This window comes from Corvus brachyrhynchos, unplaced genomic scaffold (assembly GCF_000691975.1).
Source record: "Corvus brachyrhynchos isolate BGI_N302 unplaced genomic scaffold, ASM69197v1 scaffold544, whole genome shotgun sequence".
NCBI classification, from domain to species: Eukaryota; Metazoa; Chordata; class Aves; order Passeriformes; family Corvidae; genus Corvus; species Corvus brachyrhynchos.
The window spans coordinates 3,182,084-3,187,614 of NW_008238325.1; the positions used below are offsets into that span (position 1 = coordinate 3,182,084).

At 49.3% G+C, this 5,531-nt stretch overlaps 2 protein-coding genes across 2 annotated transcripts in view; both read right to left on the reverse strand.

Moving 5' to 3' along the window:
• Window positions 1–331, reverse strand: part of SUCNR1 (succinate receptor 1) — a 1,943-nt gene extending 1,612 nt beyond the window's left edge. Inside the window, exon 1 of the mRNA XM_017734421.1 lies at window positions 2–331. Coding sequence (XP_017589910.1) covers window positions 2–331 — 330 coding nt within the window. The remainder of the gene's footprint in view (window position 1) is intronic.
• Window positions 332–2,714: 2,383 nt separating this feature from the next.
• AADAC (arylacetamide deacetylase) overlaps window positions 2,715–5,531 on the reverse strand; it is a 9,779-nt gene continuing 6,962 nt past the window's right edge. Inside the window, exon 6 of the mRNA XM_017734413.1 lies at window positions 2,715–2,954. Within this exon, the coding sequence (XP_017589902.1) occupies window positions 2,715–2,954 (240 nt within the window). The remainder of the gene's footprint in view (window positions 2,955–5,531) is intronic.

Sequence of the window (5,531 nt, forward strand, 5' to 3'; positions counted from 1 at the left end):
ATCTGTTGCTGTGGCACAGGATGCCCTCGTTTGCCCACTGATCTTGGGAGTAGCTGTTCACCAGTATTGGCAGAGTGCACAGAAATAACAAATCTGAGATGGATAAATTGAACAGGTAGATGTTGCCGCTTTTCCATTTTTTCAGGCAGAAAATATAGCCAAACACCACAATGGTGTTTCCAATGACGCCTAAAATGAACTCAAGGCTGTACATGGTGGAGAGATAATACTTTTCTAGTACTCTGTTCGTCAGCAAACAGTCACTGGTCTCGTTCACAGCCTGGAAAATCAAAAGGAAAATAATAAACACCAAACCCAAGTAAAAGATCATTGCGCAGTTATTGTTTTGTCATTGCTGTAATCAGTGAATGTAGCCTGCTGTTTCCTTCCAGCCTACAGGGTAAGTAGATACGTGACCTCAAACCACATCTCTCACACATGGGATCAGTACTTGCAGACACTGATCAGAGTTACTGAACAAGATGAAAACTCGCCTGAGCAACGACCTGTGTGAGGAACTTGCAGCAGGAGCATCACCTGAATGAAGGCATCAGTCACGACATGCCAGCTGCCGCTTGGCCAAACCCAGGGCAGTGCCAGGGGCCAGGAAAGTGAAACCAGCCCGTGGGTGCCCTGTCAGCGCCTCGTGGAGTCATCTGCCCCTGTTACCCAATGCCGGTCCCGTGGGTCCTCACTTGTCACTGAGGCAGAGGTTTGCTGACAGGGCTGGTGAGGGATGAGCACACCGACGGCAGCGCGGCCGCGCTCTGACAGCGCTGCTCGGAACTCGTTAGGAAGCCAGGAGAGATGCGTTTGCTAAATTAACCCAGCCCTTCATCGGGCACTCTGAACACTTTGCTGGTAACTGGGTACCAGAATCGCACGGAAGATGGAGCACATCTCCTGTGTATTCTGCCAAAGCTTTCTTGGAAGCTGCATCACACGTGAGCTTACTCCCTTTCTAAAGGCTGGTTAAAAAAATGTTTTCAGCTACAGGGAAGGAAATAGAGCAGGATCTCAAGTGTTTACTCCTTTCCCTCCTCAGCAAAGCCACCTGACCCTGCTGTAGGGAGCTGCAGGACTCAGACAGCTTTTGGTGAGAGCTTTGGATAAAGTGTCAGCAAACAATTGGAAATCAGGGAAAACGAAATGCCAGAAACTGGGATATAGATCAAAACTGAACTCAAGCTAAGGTTAAGCATTTCCAAAGGTGCTCTGGTGTCAAGAACTTGTTCACAGGTCTCTGCCCTCAAAGAACTGTATTTCATTTTGAAGGGAGATCATGAGGCAGAACAAAAACTTCATAAAGCTATTTCCATCAAGTCTCTACACTTACTCTGTGCCCCCCAGGAGACAGAAATGCTACAGAGAGTGCTCGCTCTGCTCAGAGTGAGCTCACCTGAAGCACCTGCCGAGCCCTGGCTGCTCGGCTCTTGAGGAGAAACTCAACACCTTAGCGAGATTCTAAATCTAGAAAGCACATCACAGTCATTGGCTCTTTAAATAGCAATAATAATTTAAAAGTTCGATATTGACAGATGCATTAATTTAGCAAGCTGTTAGAAAAAGGCTGATGGATCACTTAAGGTAAGAAGGTAAAGCAGTTAAAAGCCCACTCAGAAATGGGCTTGGTAGAGGAACAGAAGAGGCTGCCCAGCACTGGACCCCTTACCATGCCCAGGGCTGTGGGTGCTGCCTCCCTGCTGGATCTCCAAGTCCCGGCAGAGCTCTGGGATCCCAGCTGCAGCCCCCGCCGCCGTCACGCCGCGTTTGCGCAGGGTTCGGTCATTAATGAGTCAAGGCAAAGGCGGGATCTGTTTGGCTGAGCTGCTGAGATGCGAGCAACACTTCCCCTTCACAGGAACCCACTGGGAAACCAGCCGGGCCGGACGGAGGGAGAGGGCACCCACTGCTCCCATCCCATGCCCTGAGACATAGCCCGGGCTGCAGGAGGGCAGAGCTGGTGGAAAGAAGAACACTCCGTTTTCATACAGTAACACATCATCACCACTCCAAAGCTCGCTGCTTTATTCAGCATTGCTATGTAAATTAGTGGCAAAGAAAAAAATATAATAAATGCTAGTGCAGAATGACCAAACCGCACAGTGACTACTTCCACCCCCTCTGCCATGGGCAGGGACACCTTCCACTGGACCAGGCTGCTTCAAGCCCCATTCAGCCAGGCCTTGAACATCCTCAGGGACAGGGCAGCCACAGCTTCTCTTCCCTTTTTTCCCCCATCCCCTTTAATGTGATGTACCTCACAGTTAGCAAATATTAACCTTATTAATATATATAAAAAGCTATTGTAGCTTTTCTCTGTGGACAAGGCAAATAAATCAGCTCATATTTAGGCATTACAGAAGCTGATTTAAAATTTCCCCCATGGCTAATAACCAATACTGGCTTCTCATTTACCAGCTTTTAAATATCTTGTTCCTTCAGGCAACTGCTGTTGCACTGAAGGATAAAATAGGGCTGAACAAATGGAGCATTTCTTCCTTCCTGCTGCAGTAACTCCTCGGAAAACTGGTGAGGGAGCAAGAACTGCTCCTTTATGTCATTTCAGTAGGTTTAGATTGGTCCCTGCTTTGCAGCTCTGTGACTATTGCATAGTTGATTGTGTTCCTAAGCAGTTTTCTAACCCTTAGTTATTTTGAGGCCCTCCCAGTCACACAAACTGGCCCCTGTAATTCCACTGCCTTCCAGCAGCCCTATCCGTAATAAACACCCGAGCTGGGGGTCCCAGCAGCAGCTCTGTGGTTGCTGCAGCATTTGGCGCTGGCACTGCGCGCCCGCTGCCTCCCGGCGCTCCTGGCACCGCAGGCTGGATGGCCTCTGCTGGCGATGCCCCACGCCGGCCCCCAGCCAAAACCAGCGGGGAGAACCGGAACAGAACCCCACAGCTCGATGGGGTAACCCCCGATGGCAGCGCTGGGGCCCCTCTCCGAGCCCTGCACGGGAACAAGGGGCTGAGTGCACGGCCTGAGCACGCTGGAAACAGCCCAACCAACGCTTCCAAAAACGCCAGAAACACAGAAGTATTGTCAGATTCGGGGGGTTGGGGTTTTAGTGGTGGTTTGTTGGGTTTGTTTTGGTTTTTTTTATTTTTGGGTTTTTTAACCAGTGTAGTACTTGAGCAAAACATTAAGGATTCTGAAGAAATGGGTAATGGGGGAGCCCTGACTGGTGGGGACACTTCAAGGATGCTTTGTTTCCTGCTTGACTCACTTCAAAGCATGAGCCCCATACACCTATCACTGCACCCTGTGGTAGCAGAGTCTGTAATCAGTCTCCCTGTGCTTGGGCATCCTTGGAGGGTTTGATCTCTGCAGCCAGAGCTGGCTCCAAACCAGGCTGTGAGCCCCTCCGTGGTGAGGCTGAGCCTTGTCCCTTGACTCCAACCATCAAATCCCATCCTCCCTTCAAGGGAAGGCTTTTGGAGACGTACCAAAGCCTTCCTGTGTGGTGGTTTGTCCTGTTTTCTGGTGTGGATAAATGGTTTGCTTACTGCAGCTCCAGCCTCTCCTGCCAGCAACATCAATAGTGCAGCTTTCACTGTCTCATTTTTGCCCCACCAGGCATTTCCAATCCCAAAAGTCTATTCTAGGAACCTAAACAAAACATACAGCCCAATCAATCACGATTCCATATTTAGGTGCTGGTGCTTTAAAGACATTTACTTCTGGTTCCAAGAGAGTCCTATAAAAATACACAAGGGAAGATTGGCAATTTTTGGCTGGCACTGTTTCTTAGAACATAAATTTTTCTTCTGGCTTACAGGTAGGCATTCAGTGTCCCTGACACAGCTGATGCCTGAGCCACAGTGGAGGAAACACAATATTGGTGGCAGCATGGACAGGGAGGGTGCCCCAGGTTTGCTGCAGCTGGGCACCTCCAGCACCCCTGAAGGGGGGCAAAGCCAACTTAGCCCAACACTTCAGCCCCATGCTGCTCTATCAGCAGTGTCCCAGTGCTGCAGGGCAGGAGAACAACCAAAGCCAGTCTGGGTTACAGCAGGGAAACCTGCTGAGGGATGTGATGTGAGCATGTCCCCTCCAAATCGAACAACACAACCATCCTCCCTAAGCAGTCTCTTAAGCAAGGTTGTCTTCCTGAAAACCCCAACCAGGCTCATTCCACTAGCATTTACAACCCAGAAATGCCCATCCCAGGGAATATTCTTGCGGACATGACCCTAAAACTGTATAGAAAATCAGACCAAAGGTGTTACTGAGCAAAACCCCAAAGCCCATCTTCCTCAGGAATACTAAGAGGCTGTTAATTAATTCCAAATGTGGGAGGAATAGAGCTGCAGTGGAACTGCCTCTGCCAGCAGACAGGAGCCCAGTCTGTGGGTGAGCTCTGGGATGTGCTGGCAGTGCTGCACAGAGACCCGAGGAATCACTTACAGACACTCTGGGAGTGAGCACACAGGCACAGATGTGCATCCAGAGGGTGTGCAAAGATGCAAAGAGAGACCTCCTTGACCACTGCCCCTTCCCTCCTCGACAGCCCAGCCCAGCCCAGCCCAGCACCACCCCATCCACACCACCCGTGACAGCAGAACTGAAACCGGGGGCTGTGTGCAGCAGCCACCCTTGGGCCTCAGCATGCCTGCTGCTGCCTCCCCGTGAATGGGACACTTGAGTGACAAAACACCTTGCACTGGAATCAAAGACAAGTTTAATATTTATATTCTGCTTAATAAAGATGAAGAACAGCAATCATCCCATACACATTCCATCTGAACAGGCCGCACGCACTCAGGAAAAATAGCCCAGAATTATGGAAGATTCAGTACCTTTTATGCAAAAGGAAAGCAGGATACACAAAGTACCTGTTCAGTGTTTGATTTGCTTAAACCAACAGCCAACCCCTGCATTCATGCTTCAGTCACAAGTTTTAGGTTTATATTTAACATACAAACCATTTACGCAGAGGTTATTTGTTCCACACAGACAGCTGAACTATGTTTTTTCAAGCCTATAAAGCTACTAAGCTAATTTTACTTTTAAGAAATCATGTGTAAAATCTGATAAACAATTTTGAGGACAATTAGGACGCCTAGTACATGACTTAACAGATAAGTAGAGCACAGACAATGCAGCAGTAAGGCTGGGACTTTCACAGCTGCCTTTTTCCAGTGAATATCCAGTGCTGGTTTGTTTCACTATTTCCTGCTAGTTCAAGGATTAAAGAAAGCAAGTAGGAGTAAGACAGGTGCTTAAAAAAAAACCCCAAAAACACAGCACAACAAAAAACCCCAAATAAACAAAACCCCCAAAACAAACAAACAAAGCCCAAAACACTTGCACAATTTTTCAGCCATCCCACTGGGTCTCCAAGGGCTTCCCTGCAGCTGTGCAGGGCAGGAACAGTAGCCCCAGCCCAGCCTGCAGTGGGCAGGTCCCTCCAGCTGCCCTGAGCCTCCTGCAGCCAGGTCCTGGTGCTCCTGTTCAGCCCATCACCCTGGCAGCAGGAGGGCCCTGCTGCCACATCCCACAGAGCCAAAGGGGACAGGAGAAAAG